At 41.7% G+C, this 24,952-nt stretch overlaps 3 protein-coding genes across 3 annotated transcripts; all 3 read left to right on the forward strand.

Moving 5' to 3' along the window:
- The first annotated feature begins 1,103 nt into the window (after positions 1-1,103).
- On the forward strand, positions 1,104-2,066 carry LOC124968199 (olfactory receptor 7C2-like). Its single transcript, XM_047530492.1, has one exon. It carries the CDS (start codon positions 1,104-1,106, stop codon positions 2,064-2,066), a length of 963 nt encoding a protein of 320 aa, XP_047386448.1.
- Positions 2,067-13,586: 11,520 nt separating this feature from the next.
- LOC124969334 (olfactory receptor 7C2-like) lies at positions 13,587-14,462 on the forward strand. Its single transcript, XM_047532253.1, has one exon. The coding sequence runs from the start codon at positions 13,587-13,589 to the stop codon at positions 14,460-14,462; it is 876 nt and encodes a 291-aa protein (XP_047388209.1).
- A 9,182-nt stretch (positions 14,463-23,644) lies between these two features.
- On the forward strand, positions 23,645-24,607 carry LOC124968200 (olfactory receptor 7C2-like). Its single transcript, XM_047530493.1, has one exon. The coding sequence runs from the start codon at positions 23,645-23,647 to the stop codon at positions 24,605-24,607; it is 963 nt and encodes a 320-aa protein (XP_047386449.1).
- The last annotated feature ends 345 nt before the right edge of the window (positions 24,608-24,952 follow it).

Raw genomic sequence — 24,952 nt, forward strand, 5'->3', positions numbered from 1 at the left:
TATGAAGGCAACAGAGAAAATACCTGAATTTTTAAGAACCTACAGAAATCATCTGTAGATTATCATAAGAGAAGAAAATATGAACTTAAAATTCACCTTACCTGTCTTCTTCATAAAGAAAATTAGGAAAGCAAGCATCCAGAGTGGGAATGGTTTGAAGAGCTATTTTCACATGACAGAATATTTTGAGGTGATTCTTTTAAGGTACATAAGATTCATGCTTACATTTAGAAACTCTGGGATTTCTCTATTTAGACATTCCATGATTCTTGAATCTATATACTAAGAGTGATGATTAAAATAAAATAGAAATAGAATAGCAATACTAGAAGCTGTTGACATTTCTAGCAAAAGAACCTCAATGTCCAAAGGATAAGACATGTAGAAATCACAAGAAAGAAGCACAATAAGACAGAGAGCCTTATCATGACCGGTCAACCTGACTGGAACTAGAAGATGCTCATTCGAGGTGCATGAGGCAGAACACAGCAGAGCACCTGGGGATGGAGGAGTGCTGAGGGTGCAGGTAAGCCCTGGACCCCTGTTGCCCAAACAGGTGTATCCTGCATCTGAATCCTGCCAGGGCTTCCTAAGAGAGCGCTGCTTCTCACCTAGAATGTGAGGTTCAGGTGGTCAGGTGAGCATGAAAATGCACATTTCACATGATTGCCAGGTGGCTACTCCTGGGGACACCATTTGATAACCACTGACCTAGAGCCAGGTCTTGACTTGTTTCTTTGTTTGGGGGGTTAAAAAATAATTTAAACATGTCAGCAAAAAGACCCAATGATAAGACAAAAATAAATGATCTCCTATGTTTCAAAGGTTTCCATAGAAGAAGTTGGGGCATCCTGGGAAATCCCTATCTGGAATGACTTCTATGATTTGGTTTTCTATAAAGTGCCATGATTTGAACCCAGGGGTGCTTAAACACTGAGCAACATGCACAGTTCCTTTGTAATTTTTTATTTTGAAACAGGATCTCGATAAGTTGCTGGGGCTTCCTTTCAAAGTACGAAGTCCTGCCTCAACATCCTGAGCTGCTGGCTGCAGTAAATTTTGAGTTCCTTCTCTCCCTCCTTCTGGGAAAACACAACAGCATCATGGAGACAGAAAACCAAACAGGAGCTGGAAACTTCATCCTCCTGGGATTCACAGATGACCCTGACATGCAGTTCCTCCTCTTTGGTCTACTTCTCTCCATGTACCTGGTCACTGTGCTGGGGAACCTGCTCATCATCCTGGCCACCATCTCAGACTCCCACCTCCACACGCCCATGTACTTCTTCCTCTCCAACCTGTCCGTGGCGGACATTGGTTTCACATCCACCACCATCCCTAATGCTCTGAGAAATATCCAGACTCAGAGCAGAGTTATCACCTTTGCAGGCTGCATCTCACAGATTTGCTTTTTCTTTGTGTTTGCATGCCAGGACAATTTGCTCCTGGCAGTGATGGCCTATGACCGCTTCGTGGCCATCTGTCACCCCCTGCATTATGTGGTCATGATGAACCCACGACTCTGTCAGCTCATGGCTCTGGGATCCTGGTTGATCAGTATCCTGGGTTCCCTCCCAGACACCTTGACCATTTTGAGGCTGTCCTTTTGCACAAACAGGGAAATTCCTCACTTTTTCTGTGATCTTCCTGAAGTTCTGAAGCTCGCCTGCTCTGATACCCTCATCAATAACATAGTGGTTTATTCTGTGGCCATTTTCCTGGGTGTTTTCCCTCTCACTGGCATCCTCTTCTCCTACTCTCAGATTTTCTCCTCCATCCTGAGGATCTCATCAGACAGAGGCAAGTACAAAGCCTTTTCCACCTGTGGGTCTCACCTCCTGGTGGTCTCCTTGTTCTATGGCACTAGCTTTGGGGTCTATTTCAGTTCTGTAGCCACATTATCTTCCAGGATGAGTCTGATGGCCTCAGTGATGTACACCATGGTCACACCCATGCTGAACCCTTTCATCTACAGTCTGAGGAACAGGGACATCAAGGTGGCCCTGGTGACAGTCCTCAGGAAGATGGTGCCTCTCAGCAAAAGGTTTGATTCATGTCTCTCATGAGTCACAACATGCTCCATACTGGAGACCAGAGAACCTCACCCACTCCATTCAATACTGTGGCTACTTCTGCTTTGTGTATTTTAAGGCAACTCAATTTTGGCATCTTCCTTTGGGATTCTCCCACCCTAACAATTGTTCATATTGCTACATATTGTATCTTCCTTTATACTAACTAATCATTTCAACTTTGTATGAACTCAACTGGGCATTCTCTGTTATCTGCAATATTGATTGGGTTTTTTACTTACATACATTTCTTATTGGTATGGAATAATGGTACATCTTGATGAGGCACTCTGTGATGATCAGTATATGTGCACAATGTGTAAGGATCAAATCAGGGTCATTAACATTTCCATGGGGAGAGTCCTCAGCAAGATGATGCCTCTCAGAGAAAAGTTCAACGCACATCTTTCATGAATCACAGTGTACACCACACTGGAGACCAGAGAGTGTGGCCCTTTCATTAAATGGTGCGGATACCTTTGAGTATTTTAGGACAACTCATTCTTAGCGTCTTCTTTTGGACTCATTCCAAACTAAAGACTGTTCATGATGCAACATATTAGATCACCTGTACATTATCCAACATTCATTGTGATTTTGTATGAACAGAACTGAGCTTTTTCTTTTTCAGTTTTCTACACTACGGAATGGGCATTTGTATTTTTATTGATACATGATACTGGTATATGTTTCTGGGGCACAGTGTGATATCTCCATGCATGTGCACAACTTGTGATGCTCAAATCAAAGTAATCCACATTTACTTCTGGCGAAAGCCTTGTCTTTTCTTTTTACTGGGACACTCACATTCCTCTCTTCTAGTTTTCCAAAATTATATAATCAGTTGTTATAACCTATGGGCTTCTACAATGCTGTAGAACTTCAGAAATCATTTCACTCGTGAAGCTACACTTCACAACCTCTACCCAACCTCCTCCTCACCCTGCCTGACTCCAGGAAACACTGTTCTACTCTCGACTTCTGTGACATCAACTTTACACACGTCCTAACATGGGCAAGAGCTGGCAGCCCTTGCTCCTGGTCTTCTGGGCTGACGTATATCCTCAGAAGTGATGGGATGGGTACCTACAGTGTTGAGTGAATGCCGTCTTGAAAACTCATTTACAGGAACACGTTCTGAGGTGATGTGAAAAAAATAACTCAAAGTTTTCCCTCTTTATCAGACCTACTGTGCTTCCCATCACACCAATTGTGTTGCATTTTTAATTCATCCTCTGAACAGATTCTTCAAATTAGAGAACTGGCTCTTTCCCACCCTTGCCACCACAATGCCTCATCCTGTTGTTGGAAAGGTCTCCTTGTTCATTTGTCAAATGGAGTGAAAAATAGTTGTTCAGAGGAATAAATGAAAAATAGAATGTGTAACAGAAAATGCAGAGTTTTAAATTGAATAACAGGTTTTGAGCTGGAGAAGACATTCAGAGTAATTAATGCTGATAGTAGTATCAACAACACTCAGTTGGTGTCAGCACTATTTTCAGGTTTTATATTCATCACATCACTAAGATTCTCAGTATCTCTTTTATGTGACGTATTAGTCCATTTGCATTACTATAACAAAGTGTCAGAGATGGACTGTGTTATAAAGAAGTCCATTTTTCTCACAGTCTGGAGTCTATCAAGTCCAATTGGCATGACTCCAGCTCTGGTGAGGAAGCCTCTGACTTCATCCCATTCTACTGGCTGGAGCTGTGCCAGGAGCACACCCAAGTGGGAGAGATCACATGGAGAGACAGGAAGCCAGAGAGATATGGGGAAGGACGGTCCTGCTCTTTTATCATAGCCACATACACAATTTAATGTTGTGTGGTGTCACCAGGGGATGCAAACTCATGAGTTCACCATCTTAAGTGAGGTTCGTGAGGGACCAAAATGCTGTTATACAGGCACAACTGTATTCTAATTTCAATTCCTGATTTATTCAGCTTTTCCTTGCTCTGAACTAAAGTACTGGCAAGAATATTTAGAGAAGGATAAGTTTATTTTAGCTCTCGCTTTCAGAGTTTCTCGCTTTCAGTCAATGGACAGCTGACTCCACACCTCTGGGCCTGAGATGAGGCCAGACATCATGGAGATGGGTGAGCAGGAGGAAATCAGCTCAAAGCAGGGTAACCAGGAAGCAGAGAGAGCTCCACTCTCAGGAACAAAGTACAAACCCAAAGGCATGCCCCTAGCTCCTCCAGGCACACCCTACCTGCCTACAGTTATCACCTGGTTGATCCATTTTAAGGGGATTAATCCACCCATTAGTACATTCTGTGATCTAATCACTTCAGCTCTGAACATTCCTACCTTGTCCCACACCTGAGCTTTGGGGACAACACGTATCCAAACCACAGCACTGCCTTGGATCCTTAGTGAAGATGAGCACCTTTTCATGCTTTTGAGTTATTCTGCATTCCTGCTTTACTGAAGTTCAGCCATCATGGTGGTACATATCTAGTTGAAAGGTGATGGCTTGACAGACCTGTAGAGCTGGTCATGAGCTCCTTTTACCTCCTTGGAACATACAGCACAGTATGTGTTTTTACTCTAATCAATTCAACAGTGTACATGTCTACGAGTTCATGTTTTATAATGCCCAGTATGGTCTAAGTACATTCCCTAGGATTCCATTTGCTTTTTCAGTCTGGTTTTCTTGACCTACGCTTGCTTAACATGCCTGAATTCATCAGTTTGTTCTCAGTTCTACTCAGTTCCTTTTCTTCCACCTGAGTGTATGCTCAGAGGGCTCATTGGTGCTGTGCTTAGAACCCAGTACAATTGAAGAACTTCCCTACAACTTCCTTATTTGTGGCTTTAAGGCAATAACTTAGTTTATTTTGATTCAATTAATTTAAAAAATGTAAGGAACATTTATTTCAAAATTGTCTTCTTCTACACTGATTTTTATACCACTAATACAACTTCTAATGTTATTTAATTTGCATATTAATATTCTACTGAATTGACATATTTAGACCAAAAAAATTCACAATGTCTAGATGAATTCAGATTTATACATAATTTCATAAAACAATAGAAATGGTCCGTTGTATTCCTTTGCTTAAAAACTGTATTGCCCAATTTGTCTTTGTGAAAATGCCACCTGAGGTGGCATACCAACATGCATTCTCAGCTCTGCTTCACAGATACCAAGAGTTGGACAGGGGTAGTGGTTTACCAGCCTAAAACAAGAACTTGGGCAATACCAGTTATGGTCATTTCCTCCTACTGCTAGAAACAACTACAACAAGACTGGGAGATAAGAAAGCACCAATGAATCATTTTACAGTTCAGAATACTGGAGGTACAAAATGGGTATCACGGGGATGAAATCAGGTTGTCTACTTGCCTGTGCTCCTTCGGGAGCATCTGAGGTGTTGTTATGATTCAGATCTGGAATATCCCCAAAAGCACATGTGTTGGAAGCAGGATCCCCAGTGCACCAAGGTTCAGAGGTTCACCTTTTAGTCAGCAACTGGTCCAGGGTCACTGACCACATCACTGGATGTTATGGCTTCGCTATGAGGTGTCCCCCAAAATCTCACATGTGAGACAATGCAAGAAGGTTTAGAGGTGAAATTACTGGGTTGTGACAGTTTGAACCTAATCAGTGAATTAATCCCCTAGTGGGGACTAACAGGGTGGTATCTGTAGGCAGGTAGGTTGTGGTTGGAAGAGATGAGTCATTGGAGGTGTGACTTTGGGTCATATAATTTGCTCTTGGTGAGTGGGGCTCTCTCTTTGCTTCCTAGTGCCATATTCTGAGCCACTTTCTCCACCACATTCTTCTGCCATGGTGTTCTACCACACCTTGAGACCAAGGCAATGGATCCTGCCATCTGTGAACTGATCCCTCTGGAATGGTGAGATTCAGTATAAATTTGTCCTCTTCTGAAATTGTTTGTGTCACATCTTTTGCTCAAAGCAGCACAAAATCTAATTAAAACAGTGCATGAATACATTTGATGAATTAATTCATTGGTTCCTGAATGGGCTAAATGGAAGAGGGACCTAGATTGAGGAAGTAGGTCACTGGGGGTCTGACCTGAATGGGTTCATCCTCTCCCTGTCCACTTCATTCTCCCTTTCTCTGCTTCCCAGCTACCATGTGTTGAATTGCTTTCTTCTCACACACCCTTCCACCATGTCTCTCCCTGGAAGAGCTAGTAATGAACAGAATCCTCTGAACCATGGTGTTAGGGTTGAGCATATTCCTCTTGGCACTGATATGACTTACAGTCTGACTCATGGTGACACTGGTTCAGATGTCAGATGTGGAGGAGCTGGGTAGTGGCTGTGGAGCTGAGACCTGAATCATAGGCATATATGGAGAGCATAGAGCTCTGGAATCCAGGCCAGTAATGACCCAGGCCTCCAGACTTACAGAAGCTTTGTAATCCCTAAGGGAAGCTCTCTGAAGCAAGTGACCCCTGTCCAGCATATGGTCACATGCACTGAGATATCATCTCTGGATATGAGAGTGCAATCTACTGCACCATGACAAGAGTCGAGTACCCGAAATGTGGTCATGCCCATTTAACCACAGGGCAGGATCAGGACAACGGAATTCTGATGAGCAGATGCAACAGCATGGGAGTCAGGACTTGGCAGGGTATGGGAGAATGTGGTATCTTTTCCAAAGTGATTCCACAGCAGTGAGTTCCTGAGGGGAAGATAAACTTGGAGCTACATCTGCCCTCTCTGGAGTTCTCCAGGGTAAATGTTCATTGGTGATGTCATGTTCAGAAGGTGCTGGTGTCCTCTGTGGGGCAGGCTGCTAGCAATCACTATAGGTCCTACTACATGGGTGCAACCAACAACCTCTCCTTTTCTTCTTTCTTCCTAGCCATCTTTTCACATTTCCATGATCCTTTATAATTAAATATTGTCTTCTTTTACCCACCATGTGGCTGCCAATCCTAAGTGAATTGCTGCGTCCACCTTGGGCTTTCCTGCTTTGTAGATAGCAGTCTCTGCCTGGTTTAGGTGAGCTGATGAAGGCAGGGGAGTCTTTTTATACCACCTTGATACTGTCTTGCCTGAAAGGTATTCACAAAATAAAGGGCTATACTGCACTCAAAAAAACAGAACCACTTACAATTAAAGTCATGCCCTCCCTAGTCACCTAAGTGTCCACCTGAAAAGTTTCTGCCTCCCACTCTGAATCACATCCAAATTCTTTAACCCAAATCATGTGCACACATGACAGTGATGGACCATAAATCCTTTCACAGCTATAATGTTGGAACCACAGACTGGGCCCTATGATCCACAACATCAGAAGGGAGAAGGGGGACTATGTGTCACAATACTCAGGACATTGCTCAAATAAGCACATAGGAGTTCTCCCTAGAGCAAGAATTCCTGATACATGGAAAATAAAAACATTTGGCCACATTGTTCCCAAATGGAGGTCACTGCACATTGCCTCTGTGAAGTTCTCCCATGATTTTCTTCTTTCAATCCAAGATTAGATTTCAACAAGTTGTTTCCTATAGGATTTTTTGTAGAGACTGGTGTCTCTGTATCAAGTGTGACCAAGGGATGGCATCATTCATGGGAGAAGGAGAATGGGAAGTGAATCCAATACACAGCATGAACAAGGTGTGTTGCAATCCTGGAACACAGGTCACTGGGAGCCCCATGGTAGGTCTTCCCTTCTGATGAGAAGTTCTCATCCTTTAAACATTACTTCATACTAAACAGTCACCCAAAAAGGATACTCTCTGCCCTACTGTTATAATTCTCTGGAATTGTTTTTAAAATGCTTGATACTACACAGCCACAAAAAAATAAAATTATGACCTCTGCAGATAAACAGACAGAGTTGGAGAATATCATGCAAAGTGAAATAAGCCAATCCCACAAACCAAAGTCTGAATGTTTCCACTGAGAAACGGATGCTGATACATAATGGAGGTGTGCAGGAGGAATGGGATGAAAGGAGGAACACTGGATTTTGTAGAGTTAAATGAGTGGAGAGGAGGGGATGGGGGAGGAAAGATGGTGTAATGAGACAATCATCATTACCCTATGTCCATGTATAATTACACGAATGGTGTGACTCTACATTGGGAACGATCAGAGAAATGAAAAGTTGTACTCCATTTGTGTACAATAAAAAAAATGTTTGATTTGTGGTGTAAATATTATTTACTGGTGAATTGTTCAAGATGGTTCATACTCTCTGCACTCTGAGTACTGAGGACCATTCAGTTATCTTGTGGGGAAACTGTAAAGCTCTAGATGCCTACAGACTCCTTCTTGCACAGACAAACCACCTCTCAATGTACTTAGCTAAACAAATGCCTGGAACTTCATCTGCACCAAACATGCAATCATGAATTTAGAAGCATTGGCAAAGTCATTGGAAGAGCTGCTTGTGAATTGGATGTCCTCCTGTGCACAGCTCCCACTTAAGGTCTCACATGGGATTGGATACTGCCTGCTCATGCCTGGGAAATACCAAGAAACTCCATCTCACAGGTTGAGGAAATACTCATGAGGAAGGACTATAATCAGTAGAGATCAAGTCCAGAGACAAAATGACATCATGAGCCAACAGCCCCAGGGGAAAGATAGACATAGATGGCAAACAAGATGGTCCCAAGGAAGCAAAACTAGCTGCATGCACAATTACCTTTCTAGTTTGGTTTTCTCACACATGGAAATACAGCTGCTCAGAAAACAGAATAACAATGCAACAATTAACTTAATGAGCATTCATGAGAATTCAACCACTGAGGTCCTGGAAGTAGTAAATATGTCTCTGAATCCTCTCACCCACAGCTCAGCCCTGCTGAGAATGAGTGACTTCTGGATCTTGAAGAGCACTCATGCCTGAAGCCACCTCAGGCCTTCATCAAAGGTGAGCTGACTCTCATCACCCTGAGAAGGAAGAAGAGGAGCTCACCAACCCTGGGCTGCCAATGTGAGAGCAGGTAGGAGGCAGCACAGTGCTCACAGGATGAGCCTTGGTGGCCCAGGTGGGGACACTGCAGTGAGGAGGGCCCCTCACTTAGTCTGTGCAGTCAGCTCCTGTGTCTCTCCACTTCTCTCCCTCTCAGCTCCTTCTCATCTTACTTCTCTTTCCTGGAACCCAGTTCTGAGGATGTCTTGCCTTCCTGACGTAATTGACCATCTCTCAATTGTTTCCTGCACAACCATCTCTGCAACTTTTCTTGAATCACTAGAGGTGACTTGGTTCTCCTATATCAGAGAAGTTTCCTTTTCTTTTATGTACAAAACTTCTCTTTCATTCACTCAAGGTACCTCCTTTTGTATCTTGTGTAGTTAACACAACACCTTCCATATATCCTCTGACATCAAGTTACTGAATGGTTTTTGTCTACATTTCCATATCTATAAGATAAGGATCATAATAGTATCCACTTCATAGGAATCATATTGGGATGAAGTCAATGTAAATCAGGAATGAGAAAATGATAATACTCACTATCAGGTAGTAGGGCCTGTTCATTATTATCATTGCACTATCATAACACATTTGTTTACATCCTATAAAAACAGTCATGATGATAAAATGAATGAAGGTATATAAAACATAACACAAGGGTGAGCACATGCAGATCTTCAAGTAATTATACATATTAAAACCTCACTCCTTGCGTGTTCATAAGATTCTGGTCCCCATTCCAGGAGTTGTAAATGGATGAATATTTGGAATGTTGGAGATCTATTTCCTAATGAATTCACCTACATGTAGAAATGCAACTTTTTTCCCCTTCTACCAACTGTTTTATTTTTTAAAAAGTTGAATGAGTAGAAATTTTACAGAGAATACTGAGACTTCCCTGTTAGATCTGAAAATGTAAATTCAGAACTAGAGAGAAGCAATATTTGCTAAAGATCTGAATGTGCTCTCTGCCCTCATGCCGCCTGGAATGGCCTCTGCCCTTGACACTTTGGCTTTGTATGAATGGCCTCAGTAAAATCACCCTGAGTTAAAATAGGTTTGCATCTGCAGCTGATCTCTCCACCATCACAAGGACATCTTGCCTTGTCTCTGTTTTTGCTGTGTGTTGTGGTTGTACATAGGTGGGATTTGTTGGTACATTGTTGTACGTGCACACGATATCACAATAGAATTTGTTCAATATCATTCCTAGTAGACATCTTGCCTTTTCCATACTCAGGTGTCTTGTGTCTTTTTCTCCATCTATTTCATTGGTCTGAACCTCCAGGTACTGACAATAGAGAAGATGAAAGACAGATTTCTTCTCTACTTGAAGGAGAATTCTGCTTCTGCTCCCTCCTCAGGGTCCTGCAAGAATATTTTTTGGTAGTAAGTCTTGTGATTTATTGGATTCTTTCCTTGATTGTTGATTTTTTATCCTCTGTCAATTTTGGACAATTCCCAAAAATAAGTTCAACTCTGGAATATCTACATACTTTCAACACAGAGTTGTAAGAAATATGACTTCGCAAGGTTGAAATTTTTCCTTACATTTACGTTCATTTTTCTCAGTCCTAATCCTAGACATTTCAATTTAACTTTTGTCTTTTGAAGGTTTTTATTTAGCACGTTGCTGTTTTATATATATTGGGGTCATTATGACATAGTCAAACAGGCTGCACCTCGGTCCCTAATCCTTCCTTCTCTTGTCTCTTTTTGTCCATTTCATCCCAAGTCTAACTTAGAATTAGTTCTGGAATTTACTTCTCAATTCTAGGACCTTTCTCCTTTTCAGTTCTCTAGCTCTTCTCTGATCTTTATTTTATGTACCCTACTTATTTAGTGTTGCCTAATGGTATTTTTATTTCCAACATCTTTAAATTTTAAAGTTGTTATTTCTTAAGGATGGATGGCATATGTATTCATCTGTAGTTTTTATATGATATACCAAGAAACAATTCCAAAAATAAAAAATGATGTCACTGCTCAATGAGATATCCAGTCATCTACTGGTGACTCTAGTGGAATTTATAAAAGGGCTATTTGCTGATTTAATTTCTCCAGTCCAAAAAATCGACCAAGTATCCATTCATATCAGTACCTGAAATGCTACTTCCCTTTCCCCCTCACAGAATTTAGCATGGTAACTGTTATCAAAAAGGCCTTCTCAACTACTTCAGTGAAAATGTAATCTTATCCTTATTTCAATGATAAGAATGAAATTCGTCTCATTCAATACACTTTTTACATTTCCTTTAATGAATTAATTAATTTTTAACTCTTTCTACCCTTTTCCCAGCAATGCATTAAGCTTTCTATAATTTATAAGTGAATTTTTATCATTTAAACACATTAACTTTGACTAACCAAATAGAATATTTTGCAATTTTTTACCTGGTACCTTTTTCCTTCAGATGTTTTCATAATAAATTTCTAATTACTGAAGTTTCTTTTTTACTTGTATGAAAAAATTTGTAGACACAATGTTCCTCTACTTTTAGAGATTATTTATGCCAATGTATATGTCTACTTTATTTTTATACTGTGTTTTCTTTATATAGCTGCTTTAGTCTCATAATCCACATCAAAGCCTTGACACTTATTTGGGAACATAAAGACAGAATTCAACATTATATTTTTCAAATCATTACACTCTTACTGAGTCATTACTCTCTTACTGAAAATTTTAAATATCCCCACCACAGTATGCAGAATAAGCAATGTACATTAAGAGAACTAAAACTACATAGTTAATATCATGCAATTCACTGAGCTGAACATCATATAATGTGACAAAATAAAGAATTCCATATCTTACACAAAACCTTAACAAGGATCTGCAATGTGAAAGTTATAAAATGAAACCAAAGAAAGGCTGGCAGTTACAAATTAATATCATTTAGTTAAAATAAATTTCACCAAAATAAAAATCATGAAGTTATTGAAATGGCCCAGGAAAACTACATGACAAATCATCAATGCAAAAAAAAAATCCCAATTTCATCCATTTGCCTGCTAAGTGAGATAAGCCAATCTCAAAAAACCAAAGGACGAATGATATCGCTAATAAGTGGATGATGACACATAATGGGGGGTGGGAGGGGTTAGTGTTAGGGGTAGAGTTAGGGTTAGGGAGGGGAGCAAGAATGGAGGAAGGAAGGACTGTATAGAGGGAAAAGAGGGGTGGGAGGGTGGGGGGAAGGGAAAATATAACAGAATAAATCAAACAACATTACCCTATGTAAATTTATGATTACACAGATGGTATGACTTTACGCCATGTACAAACAGAGAAACAACATGTATCTAATTGTTTACAATAAAAAAAAATTTTTTAAAATCCCAAAACTTCCCAGATATAATCACAACTGTGGATATAATGTGGGGACAATCATTTCTAACAGCAATAAACCTAAAATACACTCAATATGATTAAAAAGAAATGAACATAATCCACATTTTCTTTCAAAACCAGGAAAGTTTACCTACAAAGGGATTGAAATATCTGGAGGTAAATTCTCACTTCTGATATAAGAATCTGAATGTTGTAGTTTTAATCAGTTATTCACATGAAGGTGACAAAGGAAATACCTGAATCCTAAAGAACTGACAGAAGTCATCTGCAGATTATCATAAGAGAAAAATCATAAAATTCACCTTACCTGTCTTCCTCATAAAGAAAACCAGGAAAGCAAGCATCCAGAATAAGAAATTATTGAACAGCCATTTCCCCATGTGGAATATTTTAATGTGATTTTTTAATGTGCTTACATTTAGAAACCCTAGGATTTCTCTATTTAGACTTTCCATGATTCTTGAATCTATATACTAAGAGTGATGATTAAAATCAAATAGAAAAAAGAATAACAATAACAGAAGCTGTTGCTATTTCCTGCAGAAAGACCAACACAATCCACAGGATATGACATGCAATAATCACAGGAAAGAAGCACAGTAAAATACAGAGTCTTCCCATGACAGGGGATGGAGGAGTGCTGAGGGGTGCAGGTAAGCCCTGGAGCCCTGGTTCCCAAACAAGTGTGTGCATCTGAACCCTGCAAGGGCTTCCTAAGACATACTGGCTGCTTCAACCTAGAATGTGAGCTTCAGGTGGTCAGGTGTGCATGAAAACGCACATTTCATCAAGATTCCAGGTGATGCCCAGGGAGCTACGCCTGGGGACACCATTTGATAACCACTGACCTAGAGCCAGGTCTTGACTTGTTTGTTTGGGGGGTAAAAATGATAATTGAAACATGTCAGCAACGGGATGCAATGATAATACAAAATAAATGATCTCTTGTGTTCCATAGGTTTCCATAAAACACACTGGGGCATCCTGGGGAATCCCTATTTGAAATGATTTCAATTATTTCTTTTTTTCTTTATTTTTGGTACCATGGTTTGAACCCAGGGGTGGTTAACCACTGATCCACATCCAGCTCCTTGTTATTTTTCATTTTGAGACAGCATCTCACTAAACTGCTAGGGCTGGATCTCAATGTGCAGTCCTCCCTCTGCCTCCCAAGTCTCTGGCTGAAGTGAATTTTGAGTTCCTTCTCTCCCTCCTTCTGGGAAAACACACCAGCAACATGGAAAGAGGAAACCAAACAGGAGCTGGAAACTTCATCCTCCTGGGATTCACAGATGACCCTGACCTGCAGTCCCTCCTCTTTGGCCTGCTTCTATCCATGTACCTGGTCACTGTGCTGGGGAACCTGCTCATCATCCTGGCCACCATCTCAGACTCCCACCTTCACACACCCATGTACTTCTTCCTCTCCAACCTGTCCCTGGCTGACATTGGTTTCACCTCCACCACCATCCCCAAGGCTCTGAGGAACATCCAGACTCAGAGCAGAGTCATCACCTTTGCAGGTTGCATCTCACAGATTTGCTTTTTCTTTGTGTTTGGATGCCAGGACAATTTGCTCCTGGCAGTGATGGCCTATGACCGCTTCGTGGCCATCTGTCACCCCCTGCACTATGCAGCCATGATGAACTCACGACTCTGTCAGCTCATGGCTCTGGGATCCTGGTTGATCAGTATCCTGGGCTCCCTCCCAGACACCTTGACCATTTTGAGGTTGTCCTTTTGCACAAACAGGAAAATCCCCCACTTTTTCTGTGATCTTCCTGAAGTTCTGAAGCTCACCTGCTCTGACACCCTCATCAATAATGTAGTCCTGTACTCTGTGGCCATCATCCTAGCTGTTTTCCCTCTCACTGGCATCCTCCTCTCCTACTCTCAGATTTTCTCCTCCATCCTGAGGATCTCATCAGACAGAGGCAAGTACAAAGCCTTTTCCACCTGTGGGTCTCACCTGCTGGTGGTCTCCTTGTTCTATGGCACTAGCCTTGGAGACTATTTCAGTTCTGTAGCAACATTATCCTCTAGGATGAGTCTGATGGCCTCAGTGATGTACACCATGGTCACCCCATGCTCAACCCTTTTATCTATAGTCTGAGGAACAGGGACATCAAGGTGGCCCTGGGGAAAGTCCTCAGAAAGATGGTGCCTCTCAATGAAAGTGTTGATACACGTCTCCCATGAGTCACAACGTGTTTCATACTGGAGACCACAGAGACCCATGCCGCACATCCAACACTGTAGCTACCTCTCTTGGTGCATTTTAAGACACTCATTCTTTCCATCTTACTCTGGGATCATTCCAGTCTAAGGACAATTCATGATGGAACATTTTTGATCACCTTTACACTAACCAAACAGTCATTATTATTTTTATGACTAGATCTGAGCTTTTTCTTTTTCAGTTACCTACAGTGAGGTATGGGCATTTGTATTTTTATTGATACATGATACTGGTATGTGTTTCTGGGGCACAGTGTGATGTCTCCATGCATGTGCACAACCTCTGATGATCAAATCAAGGTAATTGACATTTACTTCTGCTGAAAGGCTTGTCTTTTCTTCACACTCCTCTCTTCTACTTTTCCAAAATTATATAATCAGTTGTTTTGAACTATTGCTCTATAGTGCTATAGAATTTTAGAAATCATTTCACTCATGAAACTGGACTTCGCACCCTCTACCCAACCTCCTCCTCACCCTGCCTGACTTCCAGGGACCAATGTTGTACTCTTGACTTCTGTGACATCAACTTCACCCGCTTCTTCACATGAGCAAGAACTTGCAGTCCTTGATTTCTGGTCTTCCTGACTGACATATATCCTCAGAAGTGATGGGATGTCAATCTCCAGTACTAAATGAATGCCATCTTCAAATCTCATTTATAGGAATGTTTTCTGAGGTGATGTGAATAAATTAACTCAAAGTTTTCCTATCTATATCAGACCTACTGTGCTTTCCCTCACACCGACTGTGTTGAATTTTTTCTCATCCTCTGTACAGATTCCTCGAATTTGTCCCACCTTTGCAGCCACAATGCCTCATCCTATTGTTGGAAAGGACATTTGTTCAGCGAATCTTCATCAAATGAAGTGGAAATTAGCTGGGCACAGGGTTAAATGTAAAATGGAATCTGTATCATAAAATACAGAGCAGCCAGGAAGCAGAGAGAGCTCCTCTCCCAGGAACAGAGTAAAACCTAAAGCCATGCCCCTGGTGTCCTGGTTCCTCCAGCCATACCCCACCTGCCTAAGGTTGTCACCCAGTTGATCCATTTTAAGGGGATTAATCCACCAGTGAGGGTACCAATCCATGATCTAATCACTTCACACCTGAACATTCCTGTCTTGTCCCACACCTGAGCTTTGGGAGACACCACATATCCAAATCACAGCACTGCTTTGAATCCTTAGTGAAGATGAGCATCTTTTCATAGTTTTGAGTTATTCTGCATTCCTGCTTTACTGAAGTACTGGCCAGCACAGTGGCACATATTCAGGTGACAAGTGATGGCTCTACAGACGCATGCAGTGCATCACGAGCTCCTGCATTTGTTCTTTCTGTATTTTGGCTCCCCTCCTTGAATTAAATAGCATAATATATGTTTTTACTCTAATTGACTTAAGCAGTGTATATATCTACAATGTCATGTTTTATAATGCCTAATATGTTCTAAATACACTTCCCTAGGTTTCTATTTTTTTTTCTCTTCTTAAATCTGGACATATACTTGTTTAAAATGTTTAAATCCATTGGTTATGTTCTCAGTTCTATTCATTGATTTTTCCATATTGGTAGATGTTGAGAAGGTTCATCTATATTTTCTTCTAAAGTCTACTACAATTTAAGATCCTTCCTACAGCTTCCTTTTATTATGATTTTTGAGATTTAGACAGGAATTTAGTTTATCTTGATTCAATGCATAAATAGTTATCCAAGCACCATTTATTTCAAAATGTTTTTCAGGGCACTGATTTTTGATACAACTAATACAACTCTTAATTTTATCAGTTTTGCATTTCCATATTCTACTGAATTTATAAAATTATTTAGACAGAAACTAAATATGCAGTGTCTAGATGGATACAGATTTATACATACTTTCATAAAAAGATGGAAAATGTTCCAGCATGCTCCTTTACCTAAAAGTTATCTTGCCCAATTTTTCTTTGTGAAAAGCACACCTGAGCTGCCATTCCAACATGCCTTCTCAACTCTGCTTCATAGACACCATGAGTTGGCCAGGGGTAGTGGTTGACCAGCTTAAAACAAGAATGTGGGGATTGCCAGGTATGGTCATTTCCTCTTGCTGCTGGATCATATTACAACAAGCATGGGAGATTAAAATGTTGTGGGGTGCAATTTTAAGAACAGACTGATGCCCACTGAGAAGTCCAAATCTGAGAGTCTTTATTAGCTGGCTGGCTAACTGTCTCACACAATGCCCAAAATGTCTATTGGGAGAACAGCTCCAACCAGAGGGTTGCAGGGATTTTTATACCATAAGTCAGTACATCAATCATAAGTGTCTGTTGCTATGATTCAAAACTACAAGCATCATGAGATCTAAAATTATAAGCAGAAGGGGAAGTGGCTCAAAATGACCTTTGTTGGGTACAAGTTAAAGAATGGTACTAACATCCAATCATTGCTGACATGGTACATTGTCCAAGAAAAACAGGAATCAAAAAGGGAAGAATTTTACATTATATAAGAATGATCATTTTGTGTTGCCAAACATGCTATACAAAGCAACCATTGATGGGTACACAGACAGGGTGTTCCCTTGGAAGAAGCATTTCCTACATAACAGGGCGTCTCAGGGTAAAATGGAGTCTGTTTAGTCATTGTCCATATAGCCTGGCCTATAACATTTCCATGGAGTCAAATATGTCAACCTGTCACAAAAAGAGCACCAATGAATTGTTTTACAGCTCATTAGCCTGGTAGTCCAGAATGGGTAACACTGGGATAAAATATGGTGTCTGTGTTCCTTCAGGAGGGTGTGAGGTATTGTCATGGTTTGAATCTGGAGTCTCCCCAAAAGCACATGTGTTGGAAGCAGGATCCCCAGTGCAGCAAGGCTCAGAGGTTCAGCTTTTAGTCAGCAACTGAATGTGGGGTTTCTGACCTCATCACTGGATGTTATGGCTTAGCAATGAGGTGTCCCCAAAGGCTCACATGTGAGACAATGCAAGAAGGTTAGAGGTGAAATTACTGGGTTGTGACAGTTTGAACCTAATCAGTGCATTAATCCCCTAGTGGGGACTAACAGGGTGGTATCTGTAGCCAGGAAGGGTGTAGTTGGAGGAGATGAGTCATTGGAGGTGTGCCTTTGGGCATATATTTTGCTTTTGGTGAGCAGAGTCTCTCTCTCTGGTTCCTAGTGCCATGTCCTGAGCCACTTTCCTCCACCACACTGTTCTGCCATGGTGTTCCACTTTGGGCCCAAGGCAATGGAGCTGCTGTCTATGGACTGAAACCTCTCAAATCACAAGCTCCAGTATAAACTTTTCCTCTTCTAAAATTGTTCCTGTCACATCTTTTGCTCAAAGCAGCAAAAAAATCTAATTAAAACAGTGCATGAATACACTTGATGAGTTAATTCATTGGTACTTGAATGTGCTACTTGGAAGAGGGACCTAGATTGAGGAAGTAAGTCACTGGGGTGTGACCTGGAAGGGTTCACCCTCTCCCCATCCGCTTTCATGCTCCCTTTCTCTCTCTGCTTCCCAGCTACCATGTGCTGAGTAGCTTTCCTCTGCCACACCCTTCCACCATGTCTCTCCCTGGAGTAGCTAGGAATGAACTGAATACTCTGAACCATGGTGTTAGAGTTGAGCATATTCCTCATGGCACTGATCTGGCTTACAGTCTGACTCATAGTGATACTGGACAGATGTCAGATGAGGGGACCTGGGTAGTGGTCAAGGCACTGAGACCTGAATCATAGGCATATATGGAGGGCATACAGCTCTGGAATCCAGGACAGTAATGGTGTTGGTGCAGGGTGCAGCCACCTCCACTGACACATTGGTAACAGTGTGTCAGATGAGGATGTGGTGAAGCAGCCAGTAATCCAGGTCTGGAGGACCCAGGCCTCCACAGACTTACAGATGCTTTGGGATTCCTCAAGGAATAGCTCTCTATAGCAACTGACCCACTGTCCAGCATACAGTCACATGCACTGAGATCTCATCTCTGCATATGACAGTGCAAACTACCTCACCATGACAAGAGTCCACTATCTGAAATGTGTCCATGCCCAGTTAAGCCATGGGACATGATCTGGACAGAGGAATTCTAACAGGTGGCAGCAACATCATGGGAGTCAGGACTCTGGCAGGGTGTGGGAGGATATGGCATCTTTCCAAAGTGACTCCACAGCAGTCAGTTCCTTAGGGTAAGAGAACCTCAGAACCACATCTCCCTCTCTGGAGTTCCCCAGGGGAAAGAGTCATTGGTGATGTCATGGGCAGAAGGTGCTGGTGTCCTCTGTGGGGCAGGCTGCTATCAATCACCATGGATCCTACTACATGGGTGCAACAAATAGCCTCTGCTTTTCTTCTTTCTTCCTTTTCTTCATCTCCTGGCATTTCCATGATCCTTCCTAAGTAAACATTGTCTTTTTTATCCACCATGTAACTCATGTTCTAAAGGGCTCTTGGGTTCACCTTCAGCTTTCCTGAGTTGTAGATAGCAGTCTCCACCTGGCTTGGGTGAGCTGGTGGAGGCAGGGGTGTCTTTCTACACCATCTTGATGATGTCATGCATGAAAGGTGTTCATAAAATAAAGGCCTATCCTCCACTCAAAAACCAGGATCACTAACAATGAAAGTCACACCCTCCCAGTCACCTAGGAGTCTACCTGAGAAGGTCCTGCCTCCCACTCTGATTCACATCCTAATTCTTTAACCCAAATCATATGCATACAGGACAGTGATGGGTCATAAGTCCTTGCACATCTGTTACATTGGAAACACAGACTTGGCCCTGTGATCTACAACATCAGAAGGGAGAAGGGGGACTATGTGTCACAATACTCAGGACATTGCTAAAGTGAGCACATAGCAGTTCTCCCTAGAGCAACCATTCCTGATACATGGACAATAAAAAGACTTGACCACATTGTTATCAAACAGGGGTCATTTCACTTTGCACTCTGTGAAGTTCTCTCATGATTTTCTTTTTTTTTCTTTGAATCCAACATTAGATGTCATCAGGCTGTTTCCTACAGGTTGATTTTGTAAAGACTGGTGTCTCTGTAGCAAGTGTGGAGCAGGGGATGGCATCTTTCATGGGAAGAGGAGAATGGGAAGTGGAACCAGTAACACAACATGGATCAGGTGTATAGAAATCCTGGAACACATGGGCATTGGGAGCCCCATGGTAGGTCTTCCCTTCTGTTGAGAATGACTCAACTGTTGAATACTGCTTCACACTAAACAGTCACCCAAAAAGAATAACCTGTGTTCTAGTGTTATAATTTTTTGGAATTATTTTTTAAATACTTGATTTGTGGTGTGAAGATCAGTGCCTTGTGAATTGTTAAAGATGGTCCACACTCTCTGCACTGAACTATTGAGGACCATCCACTTGGAATCATGAATATAGAAGCATGTCAAGGTCAAAGGAAGAGCTGCATGTGAAGTTGGATATTCTCCTGTGCACAGTTCCCATTTTAGGTGTGGGATTCACATGGACTTGGATACTGCCTAGTCATTCCTGGGACAGACCAAGAAAATACATCTCATGGGTTGAGGAAATACTCATGAGAAGGACAATAATCAGTAGAGATCAAGTCCAGAGACAAAATGACATCATGAGCCAGCAGCCTCAGGGGAAGGACAGGCATAGCTGGCAAACAAGATGGTCCCAGGGATGCAAAACTAGTTGAATGCACAGTTACCTAGTTTGGTCTCCTCACTCTTGGAAATTCAATTGCTTAGAGAGTAGAGTAACAATGCAACAATTAATTTAATTAGCATTCATGAGAAATAAACCTCTGAGCTCCTGGAAATAGTAAATAACCCTAGATCCTCTCTCCCATAGCTCAGCTCTGCCAGGAATCAGTGCCTTAAATTGGACCTTGAAGAACACTCCAACCTGATGTCACCTCCTGCCCTTCATCAGAGCTGAGCTGATCCATCACCCAGGGAAGGAAGAGTAGGAGCTCACCACCCCTGGGGCTGCTGGTATGGGAGCAGGTAGGAGGCAGCACAGTGCTCAGAGGACAAGCCTTGTTGGACCAGTGGGGACACTGCAGAGAGGAGGGCCTTCACATAGAGCAGTCTGTGCAGTCCACTCCTGTGTCTCTCCACTTCTCTCCCTCTCAGCTCCTTCCCATCTTACTTCTCTTTCCTGGAACCCAGCTCTGAGGATGTCTTGCCTTCCTGACAGAATTGACCATCTCTCAAACGATTCCTGCAGTCATCTCCACCACTTTTCTGGAGCCACTAGAGGTGACTTTGTTCTCCTGTATCAAAGAAGCTTTTCTTTTATGCATAAAATTCTCCTTTATTCCCCAAGGTGCCTTCCTTTGTATCTTGTGTAGTTAACACAACACCTTCCATACATCCTGACATCAAGTTATTGAATGGTTTTTGTATCCATTTCCATGTCTACAAAATAAGGATGATAATAGTGTCCACTTCATAGGAATCATATTGGGGTGAAGTTAAAGTCAATCAGGCATGAGAAAATGATAATACCTCTATCAGGTAGTAGGCCTAACCTGTTCATTATTGCCATTGCACTATTATAACACATTTGTTGACATCCTATAAAAACAGCCTAGATGATAAAATGAATGAAGGTATATAAAACGTAACACAAGGGCAAGCACATGCAGGTCCTCAAGTAATTATATATACTAAAACTCTCACTCATTGTGTGTTAGTAAGATTCCAGTCCCGGTTCCAGGAGTTGTAAATGTGATAAATATTTGGAATGTTGGAGATCTATTTCCTAATAAACTCATCTGCATGTAGAAATGCAACTTTTTTACTCCTTCTGCCAACTGTTTTACTTTTTGAATAAGTAAGATGGGTAGAAATGTTACAGAGAATACTGAGATTTCTCTGTTAGAACAGAAAATGGGAATTCAGAATAAGAGAGAAGGAATATTTGCCAAAGAACTGAATGTGCTATGCACCCTGATGCCACCTAATGCCCTGAGGCCTCTGCTTTTTACACAATGGCTTCGTATGAACAGCCTCAGTAAAACCACACTCAGTTAAAATAGGTTTGCAGCTACCAGTCTGTCATCGGCAGCCAGTCCACCCACCACCAACAATCGTATCTTGCCTTTTCTCTGTTTCTTACTGTGCATGATGGTTGTACATAGTGGGATTTGTTGGTACATCACTGTACATGCACACGATATCACAATAGATTTTGGCCAATATCATTCCCCAATAGACACCTTGCCTTTTCCATACTCAGGTCTCTGGTATCTTTTTATTCATCTATTGCATTGGTTTGAACTTCCAGAGCACTGACAGAAAAATTAGCAACAACACACTCAGTTTTCTTCTTTACTTAAAGGAGAATTCTGCTTCTGTTCATGCCTCAGGGTTCAGTCACAGCATTTTTGGTGGTAATTTTGTAATTTATTGGCTTCATTCCTTGGTTGTTGATTTATTATCCTCCATCTACGTTAGACAGTTCCCAGAAATAAGTTCTTCTTCAGAATTGTAAGAAATACAATCTTGCAAGGTCGAGCCTTTCCTTACCTCTATGTTCATTTCTCTCATTCCTAATTCTAGACATTTCAATTTGTCTTTTGTCTTTTGGCAGGATTTAATTAGTGTATTGAACTTTTCATAGTATCGGTGTCATTTTGACATGATCGCTCATACATGGAATTTTATTTGCTGCACCTGAGGCCCTGGTTATTCCTCCACTTGTCTCTTTAGTTCATTTCATTCCAAGTCTAACTTTTTCTACTTGTGGCAGCTATAGAATTAGTTCTGGAATTTATTTTTCAATTCCAGGATCTTTCTCCTTCTTAGTTCATCTGCAAGAATAAAATGGAAGTAGAAATAAAATTCTGATATAAATAATGGTAGGTGACTTTCTCTACTTTAAGGACATGAGGAAGATAGACAATTTTTTAAAATATGAATCTTGCAGCCTGAGGAATGGTCAGTTTTAGTCAATCATGGATATGAAGATGACAGAAGAAATGCATAAATTTTTAAGAACTAACAAGTCATCTGAAGATTATCATAAGAAAAGAAAATATAAACTTAAAATTCACCTTACCTCTCTTCCTCATAAAGAAAAGTAGGGAAGCATGCATTTACAATGGGCAAGATTGAAGAGCCATTTCCCCATGATGGAATATTTTCATGTGATTTTTTTAATGCACATAAGACCCATGCTTACATTTAGAGACTAGGATTTCTGTATTTAGAGATTACATGATTCTTGAATCTATATATTAAATGGTAATTAAAATGATATAGAAACAAGAATAATAATACCAGAGGCTTTTGCTATTTCTACCAGAAGCACACATGTCCAAAGGATATTGCATGTAGAAATCACAGAAAAGAAGCACAGTAAAACAGAGAGCCTTATCATGACAGGTCAACCTGCCTGGAACTAGAAGATACTCATTCCCATGTGCATGAGGCAGAACACAGCAGAGCACGTGGGGATGGAGGAGCGCTGAGGGTGCAGGTAAGCCCTGGAGCCCTGGTTCCCAAACAGGTGTGTGCATCTGAATCCTGTCAGGGTTACCTAAGAGAGGGCTGCTTCTCACCTAGAATGTGAGTTCTCAGGTGGTCAGGTGTGCATGAAAATGCACTTTTAGCAGGATTTCAGTTGATGCCTAGGTAGCTACTCCTGGGGACACCATTTGAGAGTCACTGACCTAGAGCCAGGTCTTGATTTGTTTCTTTGTTTGGGGGCTAAAAATGATAATTAAAACACATCAGCAAAGAAACTCAAAGATAAGACAAAATAAATAAACTTGTGATCCATAGGATTCTATAAATGACATTGATGCATCCTGGGGAATCCCTATTTGGAATGATTTCTATTATTTCTTTTCTTTTCTTTTTTTTTTTTCGTGGTACCACGGTTTGAGTCCATGGGTGGTTAACCATGTGTCTACGTGCCCAGGTCCATTTTTATTTTTATTTTGAGACAGGTTCTCTCTAAGTTGCTGAGGCTGGTTCTCAACATGCAGTGCTGCCTCAGCCTCCCAAGCCTCTGACTGAAGTGAATTTTGAGTTCCTTCTCTCCCTCCTTCTGGGAAAACACACCAGCAACATGGAAAGAGGAAACCAAACAGGAGCTGGAAACTTCATCCTCCTGGGATTCACAGATGACCCTGACCTGCACTCCCTCCTCTTTGGCCTGCTTCTATCCATGTACCTGGTCACGGTGCTGGGGAATCTGCTTATCATCCTGGCCACCATCTCAGACTCCCACCTCCACACGCCCATGTACTTCTTCCTCTCCAACCTGTCCCTGGCTGACATTGGTTTCACCTCCACCACCATCCCCAAGGCTCTGAGGAACATCCAGACTCAGAGCAGAGTCATCACCTTTGCAGGCTGCATCTCACAGATTTGCTTTTTCTTTGTGTTTGCATGCCAGGACAATTTGCTCCTGGCAGTGATGGCCTATGACCGCTTCATGGCCATCTGTCACCCCCTGCACTATGTGGTCATCATGAACCCACGACTCTGCCAGCTCATGGCTCTAGGGTCCTGGTTGATCAGTATCCTGGGCTCCCTCCCAGACACCTTGACCATTTTGAGTTTGTCCTTTTGCACAAACAGGGAAATCCCTCAATTTTTCTGTGATCTTCCTGAAGTTCTGAAGCTCGCCTGCTCTGACACCCTCATCGGTACCATAGTGGTATACTCTGTGGCCATTGTCCTGGGTGTTTTCCCTCTCACTGGCATCCTCTTCTCCTATTCTCAGATTTTCTCCTCCATCCTGAGGATCTCATCAGACAGAGGCAAGTACAAAGCCTTTTCCATCTGTGGGTCTCACCTCCTGGTGGTCTCCTTGTTCTATGGCACTGGCCTTGGGGTCTATTTCAGTTCTGTAGCCACATCATCCTCTAGGATAAGTCTGATGGCCTCAGTGATGTACACCATGGTCACCCCCATGCTGAACCCTTTCATCTACAGTCTGAGGAACAGGGACATCAAGGTGGCCCTGGTGACAGTCCTCAGCAAGATGGTGCCTCTCAGAGAAAGGTTTGATGCATGTCTCTCATGAGTCACAATGTGCGCCGTACCAGAGACCAGAGATCCTCGCCCCTTCCATCCAACACTGTGGCTACCTCTGCTTGGTACATCTTAATACACTCATTCTTTGCATCTTTCTTTGAGCTCATTCCCACCTAAGGACTGTTCATAATGCTACCACAGGGTCACCTGTACACTATCTAACCAGTTATTGTAATTTTATATGAATACAGCTGGGTTTTTTTCTTTTGCAATTATCTGCAGTGAGATGTGGACATTTTTAGTATAACTGATACATTATATTATACTTGTATATTTGATGCAATACAATGTGATATCTCAATACATGTGTACAATGTGTAATGATCAACTTAAG

Source organism: Sciurus carolinensis, chromosome 17 (genome assembly GCF_902686445.1).
Source record: "Sciurus carolinensis chromosome 17, mSciCar1.2, whole genome shotgun sequence".
Taxonomy (NCBI): Eukaryota; Metazoa; Chordata; class Mammalia; order Rodentia; family Sciuridae; genus Sciurus; species Sciurus carolinensis.

Excerpts from the sequence above, each read along its gene's own strand:
- LOC124969334 (XM_047532253.1), top strand. The coding sequence starts at position 13,587 with ATGGAAAGAGGAAACCAAACAGGAGCTGGAAACTTCATCCTCCTGGGA.
- LOC124968199 (XM_047530492.1), top strand. The coding sequence starts at position 1,104 with ATGGAGACAGAAAACCAAACAGGAGCTGGAAACTTCATCCTCCTGGGA.
- LOC124968200 (XM_047530493.1), top strand. The coding sequence starts at position 23,645 with ATGGAAAGAGGAAACCAAACAGGAGCTGGAAACTTCATCCTCCTGGGA.